The 27,428-nt window shown below is 38.9% G+C and overlaps 3 protein-coding genes across 4 annotated transcripts; 2 read left to right on the top strand and 1 right to left on the bottom strand.

The window, feature by feature from the left end:
- The first annotated feature begins 3,791 nt into the window (after positions 1-3,791).
- Positions 3,792-6,354, top strand: b2ml (beta-2-microglobulin, like). Its single transcript, XM_053624293.1, has 4 exons — positions 3,792-3,975; positions 5,078-5,350; positions 5,471-5,498; positions 5,622-6,354. Exons 1-3 carry the CDS (start codon positions 3,912-3,914, stop codon positions 5,482-5,484), a joined length of 351 nt encoding a protein of 116 aa, XP_053480268.1. The 5' UTR covers positions 3,792-3,911; the 3' UTR covers positions 5,485-5,498; positions 5,622-6,354.
- A 1,369-nt stretch (positions 6,355-7,723) lies between these two features.
- Positions 7,724-14,234, top strand: ubl4a (ubiquitin like 4A). 2 transcript variants are annotated; one of them, XM_053624291.1, is made up of 4 exons: positions 7,724-7,963; positions 10,621-10,726; positions 10,890-11,122; positions 12,247-14,234. In XM_053624291.1, the coding sequence occupies exons 1-4, from the start codon at positions 7,916-7,918 to the stop codon at positions 12,352-12,354; spliced, it is 495 nt and encodes a 164-aa protein (XP_053480266.1). In that variant the 5' UTR covers positions 7,724-7,915; the 3' UTR covers positions 12,355-14,234. The 2 variants fall into 2 exon arrangements, with proteins under 2 accessions (XP_053480266.1, XP_053480267.1); XM_053624292.1 differs by lacking the exon at positions 7,724-7,963 and adding an exon at positions 7,977-8,860.
- A 1,026-nt stretch (positions 14,235-15,260) lies between these two features.
- rab7b (RAB7b, member RAS oncogene family) lies at positions 15,261-26,373 on the bottom strand. Its single transcript, XM_053624290.1, has 6 exons — positions 26,189-26,373; positions 25,483-25,551; positions 22,014-22,140; positions 18,027-18,245; positions 16,914-17,042; positions 15,261-15,873 (listed from the first exon to the last, which is right to left on the bottom strand). The coding sequence occupies exons 2-6, from the start codon at positions 25,533-25,535 to the stop codon at positions 15,769-15,771; spliced, it is 633 nt and encodes a 210-aa protein (XP_053480265.1). The 5' UTR covers positions 25,536-25,551; positions 26,189-26,373; the 3' UTR covers positions 15,261-15,768.
- Between the last annotated feature and the right edge of the window lie 1,055 nt (positions 26,374-27,428).

The following is a 27,428-nucleotide window of genomic DNA, read 5'->3' as shown; positions in this document are numbered from 1 at the left end:
TACTAATATTTTTAGCATGCATAGTTATTTTAAGAACCCATGCTCTTTTACTGACCAACGCGTGTTTGTAGTAATATTTGGTTATTGTTTGAAATGCAAACTTACTCTCACTGGTCACTTTTAACAGGAACACCTGTGCACAGTAGTTATCCAATCAGCCAATCATGTGGCAGCAGTGCAATGCATAAAATCATGCAGATACAGGTCAATGTTCCATTCATACAGTCAACTGTTGCATGGTTGTTGGTACCAGATGGGCTGGTTTGAGTATTTCAGAAACTGTTGATCTCTGGGGATTTTCACACACAACAGTCTCTAGAGTTTAGACAGAATGGTGCAAAAAACAAAAAAAATCCTGTGAGCAGAGGGTCTGCCGGCTGAAACACCATGCTGATGAGAGAGATCAGAGGAGAATGATCAGACTGGTCTGAGCTGACAGGAAGTCTATAGTCACTCAAATAAGCGCTCTTTACAGCTGTGGTGAGCAGAAAAGCATCTCAGAAAGCACAACACATCAAACCTTGAGGTGGATGAGCTACAACAGCAGAAGACCACATCGGGTTCTACTCCTGTCAGCCAAGAACAGGAACCTGACGCTATCATGGGCACAGACTCACCCAAACTGGACAGATGAAGACTGGACTATTTTTTTTTTTTTTTTCAAATATTCAGCTGTCCAGTTTGGGTGAGTCTGTGCCCATGATGAATCACATGCAGATCACATGGTTCATTATACTGTATGCACTTCATTTGCTCTACGGAACTTTTTTTTTTTTTTTAATTCCTTAAACTGCCAGTAGATGTCACTTTGTCTTAGGTGTGTATATATATATATATATGATGTCTCATATTTGTAACAGCCTCTTTATTTAAAGCTACACATCATATTATGTGGACTAGTCCGACACTGACTTTGGAAATCAATCCCTTCTAAAATGCCAGACACTACCTTATTAAACTGCCTTTGAAGTCTTTTTTTAAATAATATATGCTGCATTGTAATTAGGTTTCTTCTTGCATTTCCCTTAGACTGTTTTGGAGAAACTGAACCAGCCTATAGCCTACAACACAACAAGGCAATCCATCATTACATCCCTCTGTAAGTGGCATAAAGAGAAACAAAAACAACATGTCAAATAGGCTGCTCAAAAAGATTAATTAAAAATAATCACACTGCACTAAATCGAAAAAAGAACTGACACACAGTTAATCATATTTTTAAGCATTGCTATTCAGCCATTACCGGGTGAATTATTTTAAAATGCCTTTAAAGCACCTGAAGGGATTTTGTTTAATTAAATGCATGATGTTAAACCAACCGTGAACATATGACACAATGATCCATATAAATTTTTTTTTTTTTTTTTTAAGTTATATAGTCGAAGAACTTAATTTTATCTTCTCCAAGCCAAGTCAATTGCTTAAGGATGTAATACAATTAGCATAAATTAATAATATAATATATTCATAAGTATAAATTATAAAATGTCATGGTTATATTGTTTGGGGGTTCTAATATTGACCTCCTGCCTGTTTGGGAAACAATAAATAATTTTTCTTTTGTTCATTGTGCCTGTGTGTTCTGTGTTGTACATATATTTATGAGTGTATAATTATTTTACATACATTGGTATTGAGTCCACATGTGTATTTTGCATGCTTTGTTTTTAAGTTTGAATACTCATTGCTGAATGTGCATGTGAATGTGTATTTATCCAGCCATTCTCATTTATGTACTTTGTTTAGTAAGCAGTTTAGAATACATACGTCTTTATTAATGTACTATGCACACTAGTCTCAAACTTGTGTGAAATCTTCTGCCTAGAACAGATTTAGATGAGACAATCTGAGCTCTTGGTTAAACATTTACCTTCCATATGTTATCGTAGTGTTTTTTTGTTGTTTTAGAATAAAATTATCAAATATAGATATTTACTTATTTACTTGTTTATTTGTTCATTTACTTATTTATAGATGAAAAATCAACAAAGATTATTTTACTTGCTTTTGCTTTCACTTTTTTTTTTTGGAGGTGGAGCAAATGAGAGCCAAGTGACACAGAACCCTCCGGTTTATCTAATGTCTCCTCCTTCCTGGTTTTCCCCTGTGTTTCCATAACGCTGTAAACATTTTTTAGCACACTGAATAATGTCCAAAGCTCGTTCTTTTAAGCAATTTTATTATACATTATAACGTGTGTGTGTGTGTGTGTGTGTGTGTGTGTGTGTGTGTGTGTGTGTGTTTGTGTGTGATTTGTGAAGTCTTGCATATTTCTATGCTAAACCATGTTCACCCCTGCTTTCTAGTTCCTTGTTGTTTTTAAATCATCATTGGGCACCAGTTAGTTTCACTTAGTCCCAGAACACACAAATTAACACATGAACTTATTGTGTCAAATATATATATATATATATATATATATATATATATATATATATATATATATATATATATATATATATATAAGGGCTATATGTTTTAGCTGGCTTCCTAGACATTAAAAGTACAACACGTATTTTCTAAATAAGTAATAAATAAGGTATAAATAAGCACAACACATTAATAATATATAACTTCAGTCCACATTCAACTTTATGGCAAAGGCTCATTAAAATACAGTACTATACTCAAACTATTAACAGGGGAAAAGGAGTAAAAATATAAACTAACAGTGCCTCATTCACCTCACTTAGCATATCATGAAATATGCACGGTCTAATAAGGAAAACAAACCCTCACCCTTCCCTCATCAATTTTGGAACTGGTTATCAAATCTATATGTTGGGCCCTTGAGCAAGGCCCTCAACCCTCTCTGCTCCAGGGGCGCTGCATCATGGCCGACCCTGCGCTCTGACCCCAACTTCCTAACATGCTGGGTTATGCGAAGAAAAGAATTTCACTGTGCATATGTATATGTGATCAATAAAGACTCATTACTCATTATATAACAAATGAGTGGCGGGCTAACGCTGGACCACACCTGCCTCGCTCGTCTTAACATCACACCACTTTGGAACAATACATTCGACTCAATCGACTCTGGTTGTCATAGCCACAATACAATCTTGGGCAGATCAAGTCAGATCTGAAATGCCACACATTTCATTTATTAGACGTGATTGTTTGTATTTGGGCCATGCTCAGTTTCTCAGTTTATCAATAGGATGTATATAAGTGGGTCATGTTTGGCCACAAAACACATGTCATTGGCATGTGAACCTGAACTTAACCGTATCAGTCATGGAATTTTACCTGCTGTCTTGAAAATACCATGCTACTATACAAAAAATTAACAAATTAAAATTCAAGGTGGGTTCAAACTCAAATCCGCCACCCCAGCTTTGCTTACAGTCGTATAAATATACAACATATGTGTCATTAAGTAGAGGTGTAGGGTTTTGAGTCAAGTGTTTACATGATTCTAGCATTGTTGACTTGTACATGAACTAAACATGCCTCAGCTGACATGTAGGCTATATTATGGAGATGTTACTTTTTTAAAGTAATATATTTTTCATCATATTTTCCTAAAACATTATTTTTTAAAAACATCAGGTTCCTCGTTAATTGAACTGAAAAGTATTGAGTTAAGTGAGTATTGACGCAGCAGAGCTCACGCTAGGTCACGTGATTTCCTGTAAAACACACCGCGCGCGCCCTGTGTGCAACACAAGAGCAAAACCTTCAGGCGCGATATCTGCCCGGTAACAGCAGCGCGAATAATTCCGAGTGGTTGTAAAATCACCTGAGAGGCGGGGTTTAGTTGTCCTTATTTATACGCGATGTGGTACTTTCCTTTCAGTTTGCACTGACTCTTGATCGGAGCGGTAGCGTTCGGGTGATACGGAAAACTCTGTCCAGAAGCTGATATTATTTTTACAAATTTTTATTCGGCTGTTTGAGAAGAAAATATGAATTTTCTGCTTTCTTTCGTCGTTCTCGCTGTTTTCAGCGCAAGTGCCTTTGCTAAGGAGTGTAAGTATATGATTATATGGCCAGCTTCTACAATAGGCCTCACACTGTGATGTTTCATGTCATTATTATTATTGTTATAACTTATTAATTATTCTTGTTTTGTATTACTGTCATAGTTGTAAACATTATTTAGAGACATAGTTAATGTTTTATTGACCGCAGTTGTGCCCATTTTGAAGTGCGCGAGACACGTAAACAGGAAGACACTTCACTGTGTATACAGCTGTTATCTGTACATCTGTTAAAATATTTTTAATACATAATAAGTATTTATTAATTAGAATGCTTGTTTTTTAAAAAATGTTTTATTTGACTTTTCACGGTCTAGTTTGCAACTTACACGAGTGCTGCGTTTGGAAATCCCCTTCCGTGTTTACTTTCACTTTAGTATTGAAGGAAGTGTTTTGTCTATAATGTCAGTTTTATTTAGAAAAAAATTAAATTAAATACAAGACAAACGCGCAGTTATGTTATTAACTAAAAATAATTTGTAATGTTCAACCAAATATTTTTTTCCTTTTGCCCCCCCCCCCCCTTGCACTTGGTAATAAAGATCAGTAACCTAAATCTAAATATCTAACCAAAATAATATATATATATATAATATATATGGAAAACAATAATTGTTTCGAAATTTACTAAATAATAAATTTGGTAAAACAATGACGTAACATGGAGGCCTTCCGGACTGGACCCATATATCCATCCATGTATCTATCTATATATTGATCTATCTATCTATCTATCTATCTATCTATAAGTACAAAAGTTATACCCGTGATGGTACCACCATAGCAATAAACCAGTGGAGCCATATTTTGAAAAAAAAAAAAAAGTAGATTCAGAGATTTTATATTCAAGATTTCTTTAAAAAAAAAAAAAAACGGGGGGGATGTGAAAGAATAATTTCTTCATATAGTAACAGTTAAGATATAAGAACACTGCCACCTGACGATAGTTGACGAGTAGGTCATGCTGTTAACGCTTTGCGATACTGATATCATATCATTGTACCGCCCAGGTCTATCTACCAGATTCTGTATTGAAATCATATACATATTATATGTGCATATTATTCATGCATGTGTATCTTCATCTCTAGCTCCACCAAAAATCCAGGTTTACAGTCGTAACCCTGGTGAGTTTGGCAAAGCGAACACGCTGATCTGCCACGTGAGTGACTTCCACCCCCCAGACATTACGATCGAGCTGCTGAAGAATGGCGAGGTGATTCCAAATGCAGAACAGACCGACCTGGCCTTTGAGAAGGGATGGAAGTTTCATCTGACCAAGAGCGTCTCCTTCACTCCCACCAGCAGTGACAAATTCACCTGCAGAGTCAGACACCTGAAGGATACGAAGAACATCTCCTGGGGTAAGACTGACCTGGAGTCTGTGTTAAATAAACCTTCACGCATATTATGTTACTATTGATACGCTTTCGGCTTTCAGTAATGACGGCTTTGTCTGAACACTCTGTTTTCTTTCCTTGCAGAGCCAGACATGTAAACCTCCTGGGCTTCGTAAGTAAACACTCCTATACAAAGAGAAAATGTTGTTGATAGCATCACTTGCACTTTGAATAGTTTATTCTGTTTGCACAAATGTAGATAAATATTACAGTTTTCTATTTTATTTCTCCACAGATTCCAGCTGGCGACTCTTTCTTTCCATACTCGCAGCAATGATACTACTTTTTGACCATCAAACAATCTCTCAACAGTATAATGAACTTCTCTGTATATCTCTCATTATAGGGCTGGGTGACATAATAAAAATGTGATTAAAATAAAGTCATGTGATACTTAAAACACCTTCCAGATATACAATATGGTGTTTAGTTTCACTTAGGTTTTGCTATCAAAGAGCCAAAAATATTTAATGAAAAAGCATGAATTATTTGATTCAACATTCACTAAAGATTCAAACAATTAACGAGGTAATGGATAGAAATGTATTTGTTACAGTGAGCATTAGTGGCGTAAATAAATTAACATAAAAGAAGGCAACTATATATATATATATATATATATATATATATATAGTCGTATCACCCAGCCCTATGTGTCATCCACTTTTTAGTTAATCAAGCAATATCTTTACAATTTAGAATAAACTAGAATTTTATGCGGTTTGGATAAATTACTTACATAGCTAATGTAAGTTTTCTTTTTTTAATGGTGTATAATTCTTGCCTATCTTCTTTTCTTCTAATCCATTATCTTGTGTAAAGTTTGATACCTGTCTCTATTTGTTTTCATTACCCTTATTTTATGCTCCTTTAAAATGAAAATGAACTCTAAATATTGTTTTCTCTTGGAGTTTGAATAAGTGCTAATTATGATGTAAAAGATAATAAAATTCTGTCCCTCTCCCCAACTTGATTGTGGTGTGTGTGTCTGTATAAAAGAGAGAGAGAGATTTGTGTCTGCAGTACAGAATGTAAATGAACCTACCTAATTTGTTTAGTTAACAAACAGGAAACAAATACAAAGAGAAATTTGATATGATACGTTATATCACAGCGCTGTTCAATTCTTCGGTCAGAAGGTGTTCGTTAATTTTCCGTAAAAGCAGCTGTGACAGTAGTTCAGGCTGCAAAGTTTATATCAACACACTCATACATAAAAATGTGCGTAATTGTTGGTACAGTACGGAGACGTTTATTTATTTTTGTAAGGAGTCTCCAGGACTTTGTAACAGTCAGAAATAAAACTGTAACTAAGTTGCCAAAACATGAAAGTCTTTGCACTTCGTGTGTCTTGATAATATGACAGGCTTATTCACTAAATAAATAAATCAAAATAAATTTTTCTTCAAAATAAAAATGCTATTGAAATATTGACTCTTTGGGGCTGCTGTAACACAAGTGATAACAGGAACTCATTTGTTTCACGGAGGTTTAACAACATTAAATGTAACTATAAATGGATAGAAAGTATGTGCTATTCTTTAGTTCATTTTAAAAATTGTAATTAGTAGCAAATAAACCCATCAAATGTGCTTGAAGAGTAAACAACTTTGGGGTGATAACGTCTTTCCGTGACCGCATGGTTGATTATTTTCCTATAAGAGTGTGCCCTGTCGATATTTATTTCTTGCTAAATGCATACAAAATAATCCTGTATTCAAATTAACTCAGAAGTGTGAAACCTGAACATATATTTGTCTAATGTTCAACCTTCAAAGTGGGGGTGATCATGAATTTATGATGTATTTAATTTCTCAAAACAGTAAACCGTACACGTTGAACCATGCGATGCGCCTGTGTTGACTTATCTAAAGCAAATACTACTACAAATATTTTAATGTAGTGCAGTGATATTTACTGCGTGAGCGGCCATGATGACGTCACTCGCTGAGCACAGCAGGGTTGAGGACGCTGTAGCGAGCTACTCGACGCGCATGCGGGGTGTAAATCAGGTAGCCCATAGACATATAAATATTCTTAAGTACATATGTTTATAGGGGTAGCCACAGACGCCTAACCAACTAACCAGGTTGAAGGAACGTTTTATTTTGGTCCCAGATCTGAGTTACGCGTTTTAGTGGAACTCAGCATACGGGTTAATCGAGAATATTCGCTGACACCGTCGCTCCACCCAGTTCACGTTGTTTTTTTGTATTTTTAATCCACAATCATATTTGATAAATCCCGCCTCCTGCGCTCGGATTGGCCTGTAGATCTTATAAACAGCTATCGGTCCAATCGGTGAGCTGAGTTTGCTGTACTAGCCAATCCCAGGCCAGGAGGTGGGGCGTTTGTTTAATAAAAACGGGTGGGACGATAAATTACGAATGCGCAAAAGCAGGCCACTATGTTTGACGTCATATCCGGCGGAAGCAGTTATTTGGAAGCTAACGTTGAAGAATTTGCTGCAATTAGAAATTTATTTATTTTTTGCTATATACATATATATATTTTTAAACAGATGTCAAGATGCTCCTTACAGTTAAACCGCTTCAGGGGAAAGAATGTAACATTCAGGTGGGTTTGAACATCGAGCTCTGCTTATCTGGTTAGGGACATGACCATTCCCGTTGCTAGCTAGCTTAGCTAGTTTAGCTAGAAGAAGTTGTGTACATTATCTAGCTTTCCGGCTAACAGGTTAGGTGTAACTTTATAGAGACATTGAAGCGGGTCAGTAGTTGTGCAGTTTATATATTATTCTGAATATAGCGTTTCATTGGACATGTAGTGCACTATGTAGGGTGTAGGAGACATTATTCATGTTGGTTCAATGTAGTGCACCAGTACATTGTGTATGGGGGTCATTTAGAATTCGGCCATGTTTTACAACGAGCTGAACCAAACCTAACACTGGCGTATACACTGACCAGCCATAACATTAAACCAACCTGCCTAATATTGTGTAGGTCCACCATGTGCCAACAAAACAGCTCTGATCCTTCAAGGCATGAACTCCACAAGACCTCTGAAGGTGTGCTGTGGTATCTGGCACCAAGACGTTATCAGCAGATCTTTTAAATCCTGTAAGATGTGAGGTGAGGCCTCCATGGATCTGAACTTGTTTATCCAGGGCATCCTACAGACACTGGATCAGATTGAGATCTGACGAATTTGGAGGCTGATTCAACACCTTGAACAATTTGTCATGTACCTCATACCATTCCTGAACGATTGGTGCAATGTGGCAGGGCGCATTATCCTCATGAAAGATGCCAGTGCTATTAGGGAATACTGTTACCATGAAGAGGTGTACTTGGTCTGCGACAGTGTTTAGGTAGGTGGTACGTGTCAAAGTAGCTTCCACATGAACGCCAGGACCCAAGGTTTCCCAGCAGAACATTTCCCAGAGCATCACACTCCCTTCACCGGCTCGCCTTCTTCCCATAGTGCATCCTGATGCCATATCTTCATCAGGTAAGCGAGGCACACGCACCTGCCCGTCCACATAACGTAAAAGAACGCGTGCTTCATCAGTAGGGTTGTCACGATACCATAAACATATCCTATGATACTATACCAGCTGAAGTATCACGATACCCCGCAATATTGTTTATTCATAATTCAAATCTACAAAATGAACCAAGTTTACAGAAATACATAGATATAAATGAAAACAGACAAACCAGATTTTCCTCTCAATACGTTATTAATGAGAATGAATACCTGGCTGTTGGAAAAAACTCAAGAACAATCATACAGTTGGCAAGCAACTAATTCAACGTGCCACGTATTTCATCGATTGTTCCCTAGAGCGATGAAATCATGCAAATGGAAATTGTCCTCAGTAGTAAGAATGAGCACAATATTTGGCAATGACCTCCCAGTACAGTTTCGGCTGTACTTGCTTGTAAAATGATCACTCGGAGAGAACGTTAGATCTGAATGAATTGGGGTGATGCAGCAGGGAGTCATATTTTGAGTGAAAGGATTGTATTTGTGTTCTCTCGAAAATAAACACTTTAAAGTTATTTAGCGATTTTCATATATTATTGACTTCTTTTTTTGGGGGGGGGGGGGGTGACTTCAAGCACTTTTTAAGCACCACTAGATAGAAAATGGCTATTTACAAGATTTTCCCTTACTTCCCGCAGCTTGGACGAGCCCTGATGTTAGTAATTACTCACAGCGGTTACATAACATTAGCACGCATGGTAGAAACAGGAAATCTTTAAAGATTAAGTTAAAGAATTTAGGTTAAATGGAGTGTTACTAACCTTTATGTATTCTGCAAAAGCAGAATGTGTCGTTTTAGCAAAAATAGTATTAACTGCCGAATATACAACATTACTTACGGTTGTACTGTATTGATGATGCTACTGTATAAAAATGACAATGGCATCGTGGTATTTTGAAGCTTTAGTATCGCGATACTACCGTAGTACCGGTATACCGTGCAACCCTATTCATCAGACCAGGCCACCTTCTTCCGTTGCTCCATGGTCCAGTTCTGATGCTTTCGGTGGTGAAAAGGGGTCAGCATGGGCACTCTGACTGGTCTCCAGCTACACAGCCCCATACACAGCAAGCTATGATGCACTGTGTGTTCTGACACCTTTCTATCAGCAATTTGTGCTACAGTAGATATTCTGTGGGATCGGACCAGACGGGCTAGCCTTCACTCCCTACACGCATCAATGATCCTTGGGAGCCCATGACCCTCTCACCGGTTCACCGGTTCTCCTTCCTTGGAGCACTTTTGGTAGGTACTAACCAGTGCAAACCGGGAGCACCCCAAAAGACCTGCCGTTTTGGAGATGCTCTGACCCGGTCGTCCAGCCATCACAATTTGGCCCTTGTCAGAGTCGCTCAGATCCTTACGCTTACCCATTCTTCCAGCTTCCAACACGTCAAGCTTGATGCTTGTTTGTGTTTGGATGGGCCTGCTGTCCGTCATTTTATAGACGCACTACAGGCCACTGTAGATCCTAGGGGCGGAGATATTTGAACATGGACGGGAATTGGGGGGTAGTCCCAAGGAGGGAAAAAAAATTCAAATGTCAAATCCATCTACATAACTGTTGGAGACTAATCTTACCTAAAGCATCTTTAATGCTATGTTTTATTAGTCCTTTTTTTTGTCGTCTTGTACTCTATTTAGAAATCAGTGGGTGTGTGTGGATTTGATAGCGTTTGTGTGTTGAGGGTTTTTTTTTTCCTTTCTTGTTGATTCTCAGGTTACAGAAAACGAGAAGGTGTCGACAGTGAAGGAACTGGTGTTTGAGCGCTTGAAAATACCCCCACATCAGCAGCGACTGCTCTACAAAGGCAAAGCCCTGGCAGGTACGAATAAAGAGTGGTCACGGTCAAAATTCTTTTCTTTTAAACTATCGTTGCCCTTAAGTCTGCGATAAGATCATCTACCAAATGGTTCCGTGTAGATTTGAATAAAGCTAATGAATATTCGTGATATCTTCATGAGTAAAGTACACTCTTGTGTTCGTAGACGAATACAGATTGAGCGATTACGCCATCGGTCCAGAGGCCAAGCTGAACCTGGTGGTGCGGCCGACTGGAGAGAGAAACGGCGGGGCGGCGGTCAGCACTAACTGCACTAATACCAGTACCACCAGCAGCAGTGGGAGCACTGGAAGTGGAGTATGGCAGTTACTGTCCACCGTCCTGGCCAAACACTTCAGTCCTGCAGATGCAGCCAAAGTCCAGGAGCAGCTCATTAAGGTACTTTCAGTTCTGCACCTCGCCTGTTCCTGCACTCTTAGCAGAAAGTGTTTGTTCTTGTTGGGTAAGGAATGAAACACTTTCAGGCTGTGCGGTTGTAGGAAAATAATCACCGATATGGGTCGGTGTGACGCGGCAGGACTCCCTGCTCCCACTCTGAACACGATTGAAGTATTTTTTTTTTTCCTCTTGCACCACAGCACCTAATGAACATCACGTCTTACTTTTATCCGTTTATAGTTCCATTTAATGTTGTGGAAAGTCCCCAAACAAGTTATCACTTCAGTTATAGCAGCTATAAAGTCATTCCCTTACCAGCTTCTCTCTCTCGCTCTCTCTCTCGCTCGCTCTCTCGCGCTCGGTCTCTCTCTCTCTGTCTCTGTTTGTGTGTGTCTCTCTCTCTGTCTGTCTCTTCTTTTTTTTTTTCTCTTTTTCCTTTTTCCCCTCTTTTTTTTCCCTTCTCATTCTTCACATTAATAAGACAAGCTTATCATGTTACTGCGAAAGTGTAAAGTCCGCTATCTGTGAAGATTCTCCCGTGTCAATCAGAAAACTTGCTTTCAGCTTTACTTCTGACTGTGACGAAGCGTCAACGCCAAGGACTCGTCGACGATTACGCGTTTTTAATCTGTTTATGTTCAGCGCGTGCCATGCAACTCGCTTTTGTAAGCCGTCACTATAGAACAACATCCGACCAATCTGATTCAAATTGTCCAATTGGGATGGTCGATATGGACTTAAAACTATATCACAATATTTTCTGGTATTTACTGCGATAACGATCAGTGACGATATAAAATATAATACCATTCACCACTGTTTTTAGCTACAAGTGAGAGCTGTGATCTTGAGAGCCTCAGAAACACAAACACTGATCTAAAAGTAAAACTGATTTTCTGAAACCAATACGTCATCAACTAGGCTTTATCGTTATTAAGTTATTCTTAACATGGGGAGAATTTCTACCGGTATATCGCAAACGATAAGATATCGCCCCATCCCTATTGTCCAACACTAGTAATTATACTCTAGATACACTCTAAACGTCCATTAATGATTACGTTAAGGTTGCTTATCTTTTACTGATGATGCCTTTCTTGTTTTGTTCCCCCCCCCCCTTACAGGATTATGAACGTTCTCTCAGACAGCTCAGCCTAGACGATATCGAGCGCCTGGCTGGACGTCTGCTGCACCCTGAGGCAGAGGGAATGGACACGTCATACATGGACTGAGACGAGCTACAGCATATCAACACACACACACACACACACACGAGAGCACACTTTAAAAGCAGCAACACAGCAACCTGATGCTTGCTTAAATGTTTGCGATGAGGACATTTAGGAACAACAGGACTGTAAGACCACGTCAGCTTACTTCAGGTTGGCCACACGTGACCGTGGCTCAGCGAAAAAAAAAAAAAATCTCAGAAGATTCCTAACCAGTCTTTTGAACAGTAATTAAGTGTCATGAGCAGCACTTTTATTCGCTCCATGTTTCCTTTTTTTTTTTTTTTTTTTTCTTCCTGCTTTCAGACGTCCAGCCTTTGTTTTAGTTTTTTTTTTTAGAAACTCTTCATGAGCGGGTGAAATTCAAGACATTTAAACAGACATGCCTTCTCGTTTGAGTGTCATACTTTTCATAAAAGGGACAAACCTCCTGCATTGCCTACAGTAGCATCTGGTTTATGCAGGAAGGCAGTATAACCTCAACACGAATACAGATTAAGCCTCGTGCATGAAGTGAGGTCCTGTTTTTAATCTGCCCTCGGCAGCTTCCTCTGAAGATTTCCTCGGTCAGGGAATCCCTATGTCCTTTTTAAGGACCGCTCCAGTGCTTTATAAGAACGAGTGTGGTTTGTCAGACAACCCGTTGGACGCTCGAGGGATTGAGTTTGACTCAGTCGTAGAATTGAGGAACAGAACTTGCCCATGATGTATTGCGGTTTTGGGATTACGATTTCCTTTTTAAACCTGTATAAAACATAAATAAAAAAATGGTGGAAGGATATAGTATAAAAAGAGTATAAGATCTGCGTTGCAGCTACTCTATACCTCAGAGTTTACATAACTACAGTACATTGTCCTGCTGGCTAATTTGCATGTTCACAGGAAATAAACAGGATGGGTTGCCATGGAAATTTTCATTCTATTTCAACCAAAATCAGCTTAAAACTCAAGAACGGTGTTTTTAAACACAGTATTGAAATGCAGGGTTAATTGTGTATTTAGTTTGAACGGTCATGTGATGTATATTTCATGCTCGGAGTTTTCAGTCTACATATGCTGCTTAATGGTATGTTTGGATGCTTTATGAACCTATTTATGATCGTCAAGGAGTTCCATTCATCACTACTGACCACTAAGTTAGTGTTGGGCCATGTATAGGTAAGCACTCCGAATTTTGTAAATACTGTTTATTCTTATTATTAAAAATGACGACAAAATCATGACTGGCTTTATCTAGTTCTTTTGTAGACGTTATTATCTATAAAGTGTTTTTGTTCCTCTTATACAATAGTAATGTGCCCACAATTGCAGCTTTTTAATTTATTAATGAACGATAAGATCATACCTTTTTTTTTTATTATTTTTTATATATATATATATATATATATTTTTTTTTTTTTTTGTGTTTGTTCCCTCTCTTGTGAAAGTTAGTAAGACAGGGAACACTGCTGGTCATGTTACGTGGTGGAAAACCTACAATGGAGCCTGAAATAAACGACTTCTTACAGTAAACCTCATATCAACAATTGTATGTTTTTCTTTCTTGAATAGCAATTAGGGATAGGTGATATTGACTGAAAACTAGATCACGATCTTTCACGGTATTTTTATTTTTTTGCGGTAACGGTGAAAACGACGATTCATTTCGATCTTTCTGGCCACGAGTCACGTCGGCGTCCAAGTCTCGAGAGCCGTGCAAACACTAACATCGATCCAAAAAAGTTAAACTTAATCCTTACCATCATCAGTTACTAAACTATACCAATTAAATAGGCTTAAAAAACAGAATTTTATTCACTAATTAAAACTCCAGTAAAAATACAAACACCAATATTTGCAGGATTCATAATCTAACCCCTGGAAAAACAAACGGAAATGCTGTATCCGAACCACTTTCATATTACTGAGGAAGCTCCTTGTTTCAGGGGGGATTAATTCTCCTTTGTCTAGGGTTGTAACTCCGCCCATAAACACCACATCGGCTATATCGTCAATACTGCGGGATGACGAATTCTTATCACGAGGAGGAACTGTACCGGTACATCGTGAACGATACGATATAAACACATCCCTAATAGTAATACGTTTTTAAAATCGATTTATAATCAGCTTTACATTGTTGCGCAGGAACAAAATTCAAGTTCCTGTGAATCAGCTGTTACTATAGAACCCATAACGTATTAGAACAGCACGTTAAGCTGGAACGGCAATGAATCGACACGTCCTGACCGATCCGAGTCGAGAATTCAGCAGCACTGTGGTTATAATCAAACAAAAACGCTTCACTTATTACTAAACACTGAACACGTTGGTTGTAAATGTATCTTTATTCGTCTATTTGGCGTAGAATATACACTACCAGGTTACAATGGCACATTTGGCCAAAGACTACTCTCCCCCCCCCCCCCATAAATTGTTTAACCATATTCATCCTGGAATATAAAACAAATTCTCTGATAAGGTATGTATATATTTATATATTAATACAAGTGCAATATGTAAATGTACAAAGATGAAGACATGAAAGGAGAAGCACTGTATGAAAAGACTTGGATGCAGGTAAAGTTCTGTGCTTCTGCTTTTCCTCTAGTGTGTGACTCACTTCCTCGTCTGTTTAACTAAACTAAATGTACCAGATAGCCTGATAGTGACTAAAGACAAAGTTTAAATTGCTGGCATCATGTAAGTAAGTGTTAAATCCTCTAAATAAATGGTGTAAATCGATGTGCTTGTGTAATATGACGTGACTGCGGGTAGCCAGGACTTGGTTAGTTAACACCATTCGCACCACACTTGGTGCATTAAGCAACCTCATGGTCAAGCAAATGTTCTGGTTAAGACAGTATATAGTCCTCGATTGCCTTTCATGAATGATCAGTCGTTCATATATTCATGACATGCAAATACAGACAGGTTGGATGTCTTTATCACCGGTGGACTTTATACAGTAGGGAACACATGTTCAGCATAGAAATACATAAAGACACATGGAATGGTGTAGAACCGAAAGGCACAATGATTCGAAAGAAAAACAACTGCTTAAGGACAAGAAGGCGTAGTGACTGTCTTTAACAGAGTAGTGATAGTGAGAGATGGAGGTTTTTTTTGTTTTTGTTTTTAAAAAAGGGTCGCTATACTGCAGGAAAGAAGTTGCACTCTCCTGTTTCCTCGAAGCAGTAGCTTTGTGATGCCATGTGTTGCATGGGACTTGAAAAGAAAGGGACGCCGTTACATGGCATTTCAAACCCTGGATGTCTCGGAGGAGGAAGAGAAGACAAACAGGGCAACATGGTGGTGTTGATGGCTTGGTTATTATTTTTTTTATTTTATTTAATTTTTTTTTTTTTTTTTGTTCAGTCTCTGCTAGATCACCGTCATCACTTTCCCTCCATGCAATCAGCTTCATCTTCTCTTCCCTCAGCAGCCGCAAGGTGTAGGGCCCGGGCCGCTAAATTGGGAAGATGGCAAGTCGTCTCTTAGCTTGATCTGGTCGGGAAAATCGTACGGCTCCACCTCGGTCTCCTGGAGGACGGAATAACAAGGGCCGGTTAAAACAGGGCTGATATCCATCATGTAAAATGACCAGCCTCATGAAATTAGTTGGATAATATTGACAATGGTGTATCAGTTTATTACAGACAGTTTTCATGGCTTCCCTGGGTTTGGACGACAGGGGGTGGGAGATATGGTCTGGCATGGTTAGATTGGGATGGATGGATGGATTGATGGATGGATGGATGGATGGGAAATGACTAATGTACAGGAACTATATATTGGGATGGGTAGATTGGAATTGGAGTGTAATATATGGATTGGAATTTAACTGGATTTTGGTGGGTAGGATTGAGATGGATGGATGGATTGGATTTAAGGTGGACGCCTTAAAAATAAATTACATTTGGATAGAGAGATTGGATTTATATAAGGGTGGGCAGATTGGAACCGGATTGGTAAGGATATATTGGCATTGAATATGACTGGAATGGATAGATTACAGTTGAATGGGATTAGGATGGACTAGATTAGCATAGACAGAACATGAACCGGACTGGATTAGGGTGGTTGGGTTTGGATCGATAGCTTGAAATTGGACGGAATTAGGTTGTATTAGGATTGGACTTGATTTTGACAGAATTTTGGTTTGGATCTGCTCTAGATTACGATGGAAAGAGTGGAAATGGGTAAGATTAGGATGGATAAATGTAAATTGAGCTGGGATTGACGGAATGTAAGTGTATTGGACTACAAGGGATAGATTAGAATTTGAATTGAATTAGTTTCTGACAGTCGGATCGGGATGGTTATTTTGGAATTAGATTGGGATTGATCGATTGGAAGTAGCTTGAGATGGGATGAACTGGAATTGGACTGAAGGAAATGAAACTAACGATAAGGAACGCACACACAGCAACAACTAAAGAGACGCAAGTAATAAATTACACATCTGTGTGTAATGTACCCCCCTTTCAGCACACCCATGACAGCACAGCTACTAACGTAATACTCGGTCATCTAAATGTGTTCTATGCTGTATGTAAGGGCTTCCTTGTGCATCTCTGTACCTGTTTGAGTGCATTACGAGCAATGGTTTGGAAAGCCTGGTCCACGTTGATAGCTTCTTTGGCACTGGTCTCAAAATAAGGGATGCTGTTCTTGCTTTGACACCATGCCTGGGCTCGCTTTGTAGTAACCTGCTCGAGACAAAGGGCTTTGTTCAACAAACATCTGATCTGAATGAGATTAACATTGTTGAACACTGTATTCACGTGGTATTAGTTTCTCAGAGTGATGCCTATAATAAAATATTGCACGTCTCCTCCGTATAGAAATTCTTGGCTATGAACGTTGACTCCATTACTGGGTCGATAAACTTATTTAGGGACTTCTAGAAGTTTCATAATATTCAGGCATATGCAAGTTATAAGGAATAAAGTGAGCCTTCAGACTCCTCTTGCTGTCTCCATAACAGCTTAACCAGGGTTTTCATTGATTTTCTGTTCTTTTTCCCTCTAATGGTCTCCCAGAGAAGACAGTATGAATGACGACTGTACTATCTAGATTTTTAAAGGACTTTTCAAAATGTTTTTTTGTAAAAAATAAAATATAATTGCATATTAAATCGATATTAATAGTATATAAAAACTGACTAATAAATCAGTCTATAACATGAGCAGGAGTTTCATCTGTACAGTAGAAACCATGTAAGGTGAAAATTGCAAATGGCTTCCTATTCACCACATATGCGCCACACGTGTACATAATGGTGCTGTAGAACCAACACAGTGTGTTAAACAATGTCATTATGTTATACCCTATGCAAGGACCATATGAAACGAATAGGAAAATGAGGGGTGGGAAAACGTGATTATGAAAATGTTTACTTCCAGTACATAACAGCTCTCTTATTTAAAATATTTAACCAAATTTAGAAGTTTTAAAATCTAGATGGGATTAAAATAATCAGACCATCCTTGAGTTTGAGTTTTCACAAGCTTGGGATAGAAAAAATCCCAACACTGCTGTTCTGAACAAGAGTTAATTTACTAAGTAGCACCTGTAAACAGAGCTGAAGTCTGGGGAAATGAAACCCAGAGCTAAAATTGTTCATTTCCAGAATCCAAAGGAACATGAAATTCGCGTGTAAAAACGTCATGCAGTCTGGAGCCCCCACGGACCTGTCTGTTCTCCAAGTCGATCTTGTTCCCGAGCACGACGAAGGGGAAGTTCTCAGGGTCACGAGGGCTAGCTTGGATCAGGAACTCGTCCCTCCAGCTGTCCAGAGTCTTAAAGGTGTTTGGAGATGTGACGTCGTAGACCAGCACGCAGCAGTCGGCGCCCCTGTAGAACGCCACGCCCAGAGACTGAAAACGCTCCTGACCGGCTGTGTCCCAAATCTATCGATCAACACACAAAACAACACTGTAAGAAAGGTGAATAAAGTCCCTCTGATGACTGGTTTAGGAACATAATCCAATTACTCATATATTAAGCTCATTATTTAAATGTGTACAACAATATTTTGGCTATTAGTGCTATAGAGCTTTGAACTTCTGAACATTCTACTGATTGTGAATAATAGGTCCAGGTTTATAGTATAAACAGCTATTGAAGTTTATATTAAACCCATTCTATTCAAGTAACCAGTCAAACTGGCTAAATACAATAAGAACTCAATAATGAATGGGTTGTGACTTCCACCACTGTAAGGAAATGGTGGGGGTTAGTTTCCCCTCTAAAAACCATTGGAACAGCGAGGCCAAATCAATTGTTTGTGCTATCCGCCCAAGAAGTTTGGGTTTGAGATCAAAAGATGGATATGAGATGAGAGTTTGGGGTTTCAGCTTTTATTTCCTGGTATTTACATCTAGATTTGTTAGACAACATAAAATGTAGAACCTTTTGCACAAGACCACCCAATTTTAAGCAAGCAAAAGTATAGGAACAGATAAGTCCTGAAGTAAATTAAAAGTAAATAACACTTAATATTTAGTTGCATATCCCTTGCTTGCAATAACTGCATCAAGCCTGCAACTCATTGACATCACCAAATTGTTGGTTTCTTGTTTTATGATGCTTTTCCAGGCTTTTACCGCAGCCTCTTTCAGTTGTTTGTTTTGACGGGTTTCTCCCTTCAGTCTCCTCTTCAGGAGGTGAAATGCTGCTCAATTGGGTTAAGGTCTGGTGATTGACCTGGCCAGTCTAAAACCTTCCACCCCCCCCCTCTTTGATAAAGTCCTTTGATGAGCTGGCAGTGTGTTTTGGATCGTTGTCTGGCTGCATGATTAAGTTCCTCCCAATTAATTTGGATGCATTTCTCTGTAAACTGGCTGACAAAATGTTCCTGTAAACTTTCGAATTTGTTCTGCGGCTACCATCATGAGTTACATCAACGAAGATTAGTGAGAATTTTCCAGAAGCAGCCATGCAAGCCCAAGCCATGACACTACCTCCACCATGTTTCACAGATTATCTTGTTTGTTTTGGATCATGAGCAGATCCTTTCTTTCTCCAGACTTTGGCCTTTCCATCACTCTGGTCTTGGTTCCAGAACTTTTGTGGCTCATCTCCAAATTCCAATCTGCCTTTCTGATTCTTAATGCTGATGAGCGGTTTGCATCTTATGGCCATGGCCTCTATAAGACTTCTTTGAACAGTGGACTATGATACCTTCACCCCTACCCTGTGGAGTCACTGACCATTGCACAACCTTGTTCCATGTCTGGTTGTTCATACACCAGTGGTTTCTTTCTTTTTCAGTACATTCCAAATTGTCATATCGGCTATGCAATGTTTGTGCAATGCCTCTGATTGATTTTCCTTCTTTTCTCAGCTTCAAAATGGCTTGCTTTGCCTCCCATAGACAGCTCTTAATCTTCATGTCGGACTTCCCAGGTGAAACTGAAGGCTAAAAACGAAGAGTAGATGTTCAGAGCTATTTAATGTTTAAACAATAAATCTAACAGGACACACCTGGGTAACAACAAACAGATGTCAGTCACGTGTTCCAATATTTTTGCTCGCCTACAAATTGCGTTGTCTGATACGAAACGTGCGATGTTCTATGTCGTTTAACACATATCAACATATAAATACCAGGAATTTAAAGCTGAAATTCTAAACTCTCGCCGCATATTCATCTTTTGATCTGAAACCCAAATGTCTTCAGTAAGAGAAAAATAAATAAAGAAATGGCTTTGCTGTTCCAATAGTTTCGGAAGGGACTGTAACATGACATGAACTAAGTACTCTTCTGCCTGTACTTCCTTTTTGATTTCATTACAGGCATTTCACACAGTCATGTGCTCGCTGGCACACAAGGATCAGCATTCCATGGCATGGCACAGCATGACACACAAGCTCCAAACTTGTTGTTACAAAACCAGTGCCTTATGGGAAACCGGCAAGAACTCACATGGCAGGCAGATGAGTGACACATCTCAAACAGACTGTGTTCGTCATGACTCTGACTAGGTTTGACATGGCCCGCTGTACACTAACGCAACCACAGACTGCATCAGAGCCTGCTGATCAAATTTCAATGTGAGCGTTAAGCTCCACTCACTCACACACTACTGCATAAAAGGAAAAGCATTTAATCAAGATGACAAGAATTCAACACGGGTTTTCTCGGATGCCTAACCTCCAAATAAGTCAACGTTGCCCGCCTTGCGTGATTAAAGAATGAAAAAAAGGCATGTGGCTTGTTTCCAAAACAAACAGTGACTAAGGAACCATTATGAATGCAGCAAACTCCCATCTCAACATTTTATCATTTTATTTTATTTTTTTTTTTTAGAGAAGGTGCACTGGATCCCACAAAATGTATTATCGATCTTACAGAAGGCTGAGATCCAAAAGAAATGGGCAGCGATATACGAAATACCTCAGTGTTATCCAATACATGTTATAGACTTTTTTTTTTTTTTTTTTAAATTGATCTATTTCCAGACGCTGATAAAGCTGCTAAACAAACATTTCTGAAGATAGTATATCTGAAACACACAAGATGATCAGAAGAAGGTTTCTAACAGGATACACTTTAATCCTAAGAGTCAATAGCATGCTTTTCGGTGCATCATAGCATGCGCTTACAAGTTTGCATTTTCAAAGAAGACAGCATTAAATGCCATAAATACCTGTAAGGGTTAAATGACTTGTTTCCAGTAAAAGGAAATAGTCATTAACTGGTGGACTTTGGTTTAGCTGCGGACACAGCAAAGAATTTCACAGTCGAAAAACACAAAATAAATAAATAAATACATAAACTATCGTAGTCCAGCGACTCTAATTTTCTAAACAAGAACCAGCACAGCTTCTGTTGCAGATCCTCCTCTATTTGTCCAAGTTATTTAGCTGAAAGCAACATCAGACCAGAGCCTAACTACAGGGTTTGAGACATTAGTTCAGAGTTCTTTCCTTTCACGTACCCTCTGTGATCTCATTAGCGACCGGCTAACATGGTCACGATGAACAGAAATTCAAAAGAGATGCAGCTCATCTGTTCAGAGTCGATCGTGGTGCCAGTCAAACGTAGCAACATGAAACTCCACTACGAAACCAAACATAGCTACAGTGCTGTGAAAAACTATTTGCCCCCCCCATCCTGATTTCCTCTGTTTGTGTGTACATCTCATACTACATTGTTTCAGAAATTAAAATAAAATCTACGATAAAACAAAGCCTACCTGAGTAAACACAAAATACGGTTTTTAATTAAATGATAATGTTATTTATTGAAGGGAAAAAAAAAAAAAAAACTTATCCAATACCAACTGGGCCTGTGTGAAAATGTATTTGCCCCCGTAGTTACTAATTCCCCAAATACATGTATGTAGAATGAGAATGTAGCATATTTTTGGACCGTTATATCTCCTATACCAGGAATATCAAACTGAGATCCTGGAGAACCACAGCTGTACAATGATTTTAGGTTCTTCTTCCCCGCCAAACACAGGAAATCCAGCGCACATAATTAACTGATGAATTGAATCAGATGTGTTAGATTTCCCCGACAGTGAAAACAGCATTGCATTGAAAACATGACGTCTACTACAAGAGAAAATTACATTACTGTGAACTGCCAATTTTAAAAAAAACAACAAAAAAAACACACAATCAGAAAAACAATATTCAAACCAGCAATGAAGAGACGAAAAACCAACCTGCATGGTGACCAGCCTGTCATCCACCATCACCTCTTTGGTCAAAAAGTCGGCACCGATCGTGGCCTTATACTGGTTGCTGAACTTGTTATTAACATACTGGTTCATTAAAGAAGTCTTTCCAACCCTGAAAAGGAAAAAAAAAAAAAAAAAAAAAAAAAACCATCACGGACTCACACAACCTTGTCCTACAAAGCAAGCAAGCATTACACTGTATAAACATTATAATTAGCCTGGCCATTAGAACAATAAACAAATACAACTCAGGGGTGATTAAACAAACAGTGATGACTGAGCAAATAGCTTATCAGCATTATTGCTTTAAATATCAATACGAGCAGGAGGAATCAATAAAATTCCTCTCATCAGGAACAGAGACATAGTTCTGGTGGAATTTAACCCATCTGTTGCAGTTTAGCCTGAATAACTCAGCCACTCATTAAAGTTAACCTTAAACTCGGTCTACGTTCTGTCCAGAAAATATCCCAAACTACCTAATGATCATTTGGATGTCCCTAAAATTTTGGCCAGTGTGATATAAGGAATAAAGCACTACAGGACATGATGTTAGAGTTACTGTTAACACCCCTGAAATTGATCATTTTCCAATGACAGCATGTTTTGAAGTGTTTTATTCCTCTTATACCACAGCAAATAGCCAACCATCACAAATTTTAATTGATTAGTGGAAGACATGATTTTTATCCACTTATAGTTACGTTTAAAGCGCACCTATTATGGTTTTGAAACGTGCCTAATTTTCTTTGAAAGGCCACATACAATAGATTTACATTAAAAGATTAAAACAGTTTAATGTGCTCATAATTTAAATTGCAGGATCCCCCCCCCCACATTGTCAAACGACTCATTAAATGATCCGTTCTAAACTCCTCCTTTCAGAGAGCATACTCTGCTCTGATTGGTCAGATATCCCAGTCTGTTGTGATTGGTCTACCGCTGTCAGCGAGCAGCCGATGAAGATCAGAGGCAGGGTTTTTAGTTACAAACCTACATAGGTTCATACAGGAAGTAAAGTCTAGAATCACTAACGACTCGTTTCAGCTGTTCAGAATCGATTCCTTCTTTTGGGACTAGATAACTCCGTTTGTCGTGCGCTTTGATTTTTTTAAACTTTGCAGACGTTTTTACATTTCACAAATGGCTCTATAACACACTACATGAAAGGGAATATTTGAAAAACCATAATAGGTGCACTTTAATGTTGTGGAACAGCCACGAAACAAGATAGTTTGTTTTCCAGCATCTCTTTATTTTGTTCGCTTTCTTGAAGTTAAAGACAAATACAGCTTGTCATGTTACTCAGAAACATGGGAAACAAAAACTCCTGAAGACGTTCCTGAGGTGGAAAACGCACTGACGGTTTCAAAGCGCCGACCCTGAAGACTCCATCCATAAAACGTTAAACGTCATCTCCTTACAGAAAACTTCAACGCTACGTTTTCCTTTGTTAAATAACAGCGCGTTTTTAAATCCGTTGATTATTGATCCGTTGATTTTTTAAAGCCTTAGATTCCGTGTCGTGTCCGCCACACGAGACCACATGACCAAGCGGTTGCTATAGAAATGATAACATGTTAGAAAACGCACATTTACATAAACCTGTGTTTCGAATTACAGCCAGCACTGTTGTCAGAGCTGCTGTTGAAATGAAAATGAATCAACTGACTAATCAGCTTTGAGACAGTCAGAAGGAGTTGATCGTGCTGTGATATAGAATTATTATGAAACCCCAGGCAAATCACAGAAGACAACAAAAGTTTCTACGCTGTGGCTTTGGCTAGACTGTGGAAATGCCAGCCACACCTAAAGCCAAGCTGAGACCGGTGGCAAAGAAACGAAACAAGGAAAACAAGGGGAACTCCTGAACGGCAGAGTAAAAACACACAATAAAAAAAATCCCCTTTCTAATAGGTAGAAAGGTTTTGCTTTACTGACTGTGCAAATTAAAAAATGAAAGTAAAACCTCATCCTAGTTGAACATGGTGAACATGGACAAAGTACTGTTCGGAAACTATGCTACTGTAATTGTGATTAAAAATCCCTAGTGTGGTGACATGATTACAAATAAATAAAACAGCAAAATTAAATCTTGTGAAAGCTGTGACACAGAAACAGTAGGAGCTTCGAAGGTGGTCAAGTCAAGAACACAACCCCCCCAAGCACTCGATCACTCGGTTCATTTCCATCCTGCACCCCTTTTTCAACACAACAGCACTGCAAAAGCCATGGTTATGATTAAAGGAAGGTTCCACGGTTTTTCAGCTTAATCTACAGCATCTGTTGATTCTGTGTGCGATCCCTACAGGCAAGAAATTCAACCTGTCTTCCCATACTGAGCAAAGAACAGAAAACCTGTTCACTCGAAACTCACTTATAATGGAATTCTTGGGGCAGTTGTTGTGACATCGATCGCATCCATCCATTTTCCATAGTGCTTGCCTTACACAGGGTCACGGGGAGCCTTGAGCCCATCCCAGAGAACTCGGGGCAAAACAAGTTGGGGGGACACCCTGGACGGGGTGCCAACCCATCACAGGGCACAATCACACACTACAGACAACTTGGAAATGCCAATCATCCTACAACACACGTCGTCGGACTGACGGAGGAAACCAGAGTACCGGGAGAACACGCAAGTTCCATGCACACAGGGCGGAGGCGGGGTTCAAACCTCCAACCCTGGAGATGTGAGGTAAATGTGCTAACCACAAAGCCACCATCAATGAGCCTCCGCATCAATCACACACTGATTACAAAACTGAGGAATATACTTATATTTATGTAAAAGACTTGAAGAATTTCTCCAGGCAAAGACAGTTAGATGCAGATGCATTATCATGCAACAGGAAGGTAATTAACCCAAGGTGCAATTCGGAAACATTCGGAGGTGTGTGTGTGTGTGTGGGGGGGGGGGCTGTCTATAGTGTAAGAATGGGTGTGCGATGTATTTCCACCCCATCCAGGGTGTACCCCACCTTGTGCCCCATGCTCCCTGGGATAGGATCCAGGTTCCCCATGACCCTGTAGGATAAGCGGTATAGAAAATGGATGGATTCCACAACACCCTTTATTGCTGAAGAATAGCCCTAAAAGCTGAACATTTATTTCAACAACTGCCCTTTAAGTGTTATTACTGTATTTCAAGCAAATCGCCCCTTTCCCCCCCTTTTTCAGCATAGTACAACGTGAAGGAATGCTCTGTGGTAATTGCTCATATGCTACATAAGTCATAGCTAGAGATTAGGTTGAAAAACACGGAACTATCCCTTTAGCAAACTATATAAATAGTTTGAAAAGCTCCACGTTGTCCTTAGCTAAGCTCATCCTCTTTCTAAGCCTAAAAGTGAGATTTTTTTATGCCAGCTTTGTCTTCTTTTTTTATATAGTGACGTCAAAGAGTCTGTTTCCTCATGAAAGTAGAAGTGGCATGAGAGAGCGAGAGACTTACCCAGAATCACCAAGGATGATCACCTTAAGCAGCACCTTTTTGCGAGAGGCCATGACGTCCAGACCAGATCTGAGGATCAGACACAGACGGATCGTTATCAATCATCAACTCTGTACGGATACTCGGATTCCTGCTCATACTCATAATACTATTTAAGGGAATGATATTCTGGGAGTGCTATTGTCATCATTATTAAAAGCCAGCTCACTAGTACAGGGTAGCTCACTATTCAATTTGGGAAACTTTAACACCGACATGGTTGCTATTTTGAACTGTTACACAGCAATCTAACATTACTGGCGCTTCAGATACCCAAAACATGGTCGTTAAGCACAAACACCGTTGCTAAGGCTGACAAAAAAATACCCAAAGCATAGCGTTTCCAAACCGAGTGACGTCACTACACGAAAAATCTCCACCGTGACGAATGCGAAAAGCTTTCTGTGATAGTATTTTAAACGCGAAAGTGAAAGATATGTTAGAATTGTTTTTTTTATGTCCTTGATTACATTATGTCAGGAACAAACAATAGTAAAAAAAATAATAATAATTTAAAAAGTGACCGTTTATTCAACCATATAAGTCGAGACGAATCTTTAAAAAGGAAATTATTTGTTAACGTTACATATATATGAGCTTATAGTCATATACTATATACTATAGTTTTTTGTTTTAGAGAAGACAAACATGGAAGATTAAATCCTACCTCTTTCCGCCTCTTCACTTTCGAAACGCAAACACAGCGTTTAAGTCTGTCCGAAAGAAATTCACTCCCTGAATGTGTCCCGAGCAACTAATTTATATCCAGCCTTATCGGATATGGAGAAACACATCTGCTGTAGAGCCTAGACGCCTTCCTCTAGCCGAACATGGCTGCGGAGTCACAAGGGACTGACGCACCGCTGACCTGTTTCACAAAACGGAAGTGACGCCCCTCCATTTTATTATTCATTTATTAATTTTTAAAAAAAATTTAACATTTCTAATATCCAGAATTAAAATATTTCCCGTAGAACACTTTCCATAGTTTTTTTTTCTTTCCGAAACCGCCTGTGTGTCTTAAATTAAACCACAACACACACTCGACGCCTTTTTTTTTTTCAACCCGTTTTCCCGTTTCAGACGCACGATTACGCGAGTGAATAAAAAAATCCCCGGATGTACCCTTACCGTACTTATTAGTATGCGAGTGCGTCGAATTCACGAACGTGTTTTGAACACTATGCTTAGTGTTAGTATGCGAGTGCGCACTAGCACTAGTCCTTGTTTACTTTACTTTGTTTTTGCTCAGTATCACTTTTTTCTGCGATAAAAACAAGACTTATTTTTAAAAATGTTTGTAAAAAAAAAAGATTCCAAATTAATACGTCAACATGCTGTTAAGTAGTTTCTTAATACAGGGGTTCCCAAACTTTTCCAGGGCAAGGCGCCCCAAATGGCATTAAAATTTGACCGAGGCCCCCCTTTTGCAAGATGTCTTTAAAACACATAAAAAATACAGACTTCTGAATATACCCCCCCCTTTTTAAAATTAATAATTACATCTTTACATTACATTACATTAGGAATTGATTGTGTGTGTGTGTGTGTGTGTGTGGCTGTCAGAGTGAGAAATAGAAAACATACATTTATTTATTTTTCACACCAAATTGTTGGGGCCCCAAGGGGCCCGCGGCCCCCACTTTGAAAAGCACTGTCTTAATATTCTACATGAACAATATGGATGTCAAACAACTTTTACAAGATGACACTTGACTTATAATTACCTCTGCAAAACAAGTTAATTAGTTAGTTAGTTAGTGCATATGTTATAGCAGCTATAAACAGTCGTTCCCTCACCAGCCCCTCTCTTTTCTCTCTCCTGATGTTAATAATATACAAAATTCAGCTTACTGAGAATCACTGAGAACGATTTTCCATAGTGAACAATTTATAGCATTAGCTGT

This window comes from Ictalurus furcatus, chromosome 5 (genome assembly GCF_023375685.1).
Source record: "Ictalurus furcatus strain D&B chromosome 5, Billie_1.0, whole genome shotgun sequence".
Classification (NCBI taxonomy): domain Eukaryota; kingdom Metazoa; phylum Chordata; class Actinopteri; order Siluriformes; family Ictaluridae; genus Ictalurus; species Ictalurus furcatus.
Note: the sequence above shows the minus strand (reverse complement) of the source record. Positions and strands in the feature narration are given on the sequence as shown.

Excerpts from the sequence above, each read along its gene's own strand:
- ubl4a (XM_053624291.1), top strand. The coding sequence starts at position 7,916 with ATGCTCCTTACAGTTAAACCGCTTCAGGGGAAAGAATGTAACATTCAG. Across the intron at positions 10,727-10,889 it reads CAAAGGCAAAGCCCTGGCAG|ACGAATACAGATTGAGCGAT; the intron begins GTACGAATAAAG and ends TTGTGTTCGTAG. Across the intron at positions 11,123-12,246 it reads TCCAGGAGCAGCTCATTAAG|GATTATGAACGTTCTCTCAG; the intron begins GTACTTTCAGTT and ends CCCCCCTTACAG.
- b2ml (XM_053624293.1), top strand. The coding sequence starts at position 3,912 with ATGAATTTTCTGCTTTCTTTCGTCGTTCTCGCTGTTTTCAGCGCAAGT. Across the intron at positions 3,976-5,077 it reads AAGTGCCTTTGCTAAGGAGT|CTCCACCAAAAATCCAGGTT; the intron begins GTAAGTATATGA and ends CTTCATCTCTAG.
- rab7b (XM_053624290.1), bottom strand. The coding sequence starts at position 25,535 with ATGGCCTCTCGCAAAAAGGTGCTGCTTAAGGTGATCATCCTTGGTGAT. Across the intron at positions 18,246-22,013 it reads ACAGGCTGGTCACCATGCAG|ATTTGGGACACAGCCGGTCA; the intron begins GTTGGTTTTTCG and ends GTTGATCGATAG. Across the intron at positions 15,874-16,913 it reads CTCGTAATGCACTCAAACAG|GAGACCGAGGTGGAGCCGTA; the intron begins GTACAGAGATGC and ends TCCGTCCTCCAG.